General features: G+C 43.6%; 1 protein-coding gene across 1 annotated transcript; it reads left to right on the forward strand.

Moving 5' to 3' along the window:
* Positions 1 to 658: 658 nt before the first annotated feature.
* Positions 659 to 1,801, forward strand: LOC104944629 (TATA-binding protein-associated factor 172-like; the record flags this gene model as incomplete). The annotated part of the gene is made up of 4 exons (XM_010770231.1): positions 659 to 768; positions 958 to 1,159; positions 1,342 to 1,490; positions 1,627 to 1,801. Coding segments are annotated over 4 exons (636 nt in total), but the record flags the coding sequence as incomplete, so codon positions are not given.
* Positions 1,802 to 2,068: the final 267 nt, after the last annotated feature.

Below are 2,068 nucleotides of genomic sequence, written 5' to 3' on the forward strand. Positions count from 1 at the left end.
TCAGCAAGGGCATTGAAGATGAAACGTGGCTGGGTCTTTCAGCATGACAATGATCCCAAACACACCGCCCGGGCAACGAAGGAGTGGCTTCGTAAGAAGCATTTCAAGGTCCTGGAGTGGCCTAGCCAGTCTCCAGATCTCAACCCCATAGAAAATCTTTGGAGGGAGTTGAAAGTCCGTCTTGCCCAGCGACAGCCCCAAAACATCACTGCTCTAGAGGAGATCTGCATGGAGGAATGGGCCAAAATACCAGAAACAGTGTGTGAAAACCTTGTGAAGACTTACAGAAAACGTTTGACCTCTGTCATTGCCAACAAAGGGTATATAACAAAGTATTGAGATGAAATTTTGTTATTGACCAAATACTTATTTTCCACCATCATTTGCAAATAAATTCTTTAAAAATCAGACAATGTGATTTTCTGGATTTCTTTTTCTCATTTTGTCTTTCATAGTTGAGGTATACCTAGGATGAAAATTACAGGCCTCATCTTTTTAAGTGGGAGAACTTGCACAATTGGTGGCTGACTAAATACTTTTTTGCCCCACTGTATGTATATCAAAGTAATTCACTTAATTTCACAATTTATTATCTTTCAGGACTATGTAGTTTAGGATGTTTGCTTTCAAAAATGTGAATCTTTGTTTCCGTGTTTAGACAGGCAGGTCCAGCTGGAGAGGGGGGACGCTGCTGCTCAGGAACTGGTCAACTCTCTACAGGTGCTGGAAGTCATGGCGGGGGCCATGGCTGCTGAACTCAGGCCTTTGGTAAGGCTGCTCTGCTGGGCTTTTATACCAACATCTTTTGCCTTTTTCCCTTAGCATTAATTCATATTGTAATTTCAAAATATTAAGATTGAATTGGTTGATATTGTTCGAATAAGGGATTGAAGTTATGATGCATCCTAAAAATGTGTTTAATGCAAACAAATGATTGACTGTCTTCCCCCACTCTAGCTACTGGAGCACTTGCCCCATCTGTTCACCTGCCTGCAGCACCCGTACACAGCGGTGCGTCACATGGCAGCGCGCTGTGTTGGCGTGCTCAGTAAGATAGCCATGCTGGAGACCATGAACGGGTTCCTGGAGTGTGTGCTCCCCTGGCTTGCTGCTATCGAAGACTGCACCAAACAGGAGGGCGCCATCGAAGCTTTAGCCTGTATCCTTCACACAACAAACTCACTATTGATTCAGCTAGCACAATATTCATGAATAGCATAACAGATTTATGCTATTTTATAACATGTTTAGTTTGAACAGTGTGTGGAAGTGTACACGGATTAGCATGGACCTTGTAGCATTATCTCTCCACAGTACTGTCCTTGACTAGCGTCTCCCCAGGTGTGATGGAGCAGCTGGATGTGGACATTGTTCCGTACATTGTGCTTCTCGTAGTGCCCGTGCTGGGTCGTATGAGTGATCCCAGTGACAGCATTCGCTTCATGGCCACACAGTGCTTTGCTACACTCATCCGCCTGCTGCCCCTGGAGGTAGGAGCACTCAACTGGAAAGCACTCAGAGATTGAAAGTGATTTCATGTTTTGCTAATACATTTAAACATATTGTCATTATCCTGGTTTTTCCATTTTAAGTTTTTTTTTTTTCTCCTTCTCCTGTTGTCCACAGTCAGGTATACCCGACCCCCCCGCCATGTCTGCTGACCTGATCCGCCAGAAGGCCAGAGAGCGTGACTTCCTGGAGCAACTACTAGATGGCAGAAAACTGGAGAACTACAAGATCCCGGTGCCCATAAAGGCTGAGCTCAGGAAGTACCAGCAGGTGTGTGTCCGCTTTAAATGCTGTATGCTGGCAATGCAAAAAAATAGACACTGCAAAAAAATTGCTAACTTGATCGAATACATTTGTGACCCGCTCTATCGAAATCAGTCGCAAAGGCTCATTTCAAAATAAACGTGGATTTGCGTAAAAAAATAGTTTTTCGGGGTTCGGGTGTTTTGTTTGATTTTAAATAAACAAAGTCTTGGCTTTCAGAATACGACATTTTTATTTCCAAAATCACACGATAAATACATGTTTGAAGCTTGTAAAGGGAAGATGACAGCTCCCC

Source organism: Notothenia coriiceps, unplaced genomic scaffold, assembly GCF_000735185.1.
Source record: "Notothenia coriiceps isolate Sejong01 unplaced genomic scaffold, NC01 NC01_scaffold00000140, whole genome shotgun sequence".
Classification (NCBI taxonomy): Eukaryota; Metazoa; Chordata; class Actinopteri; order Perciformes; family Nototheniidae; genus Notothenia; species Notothenia coriiceps.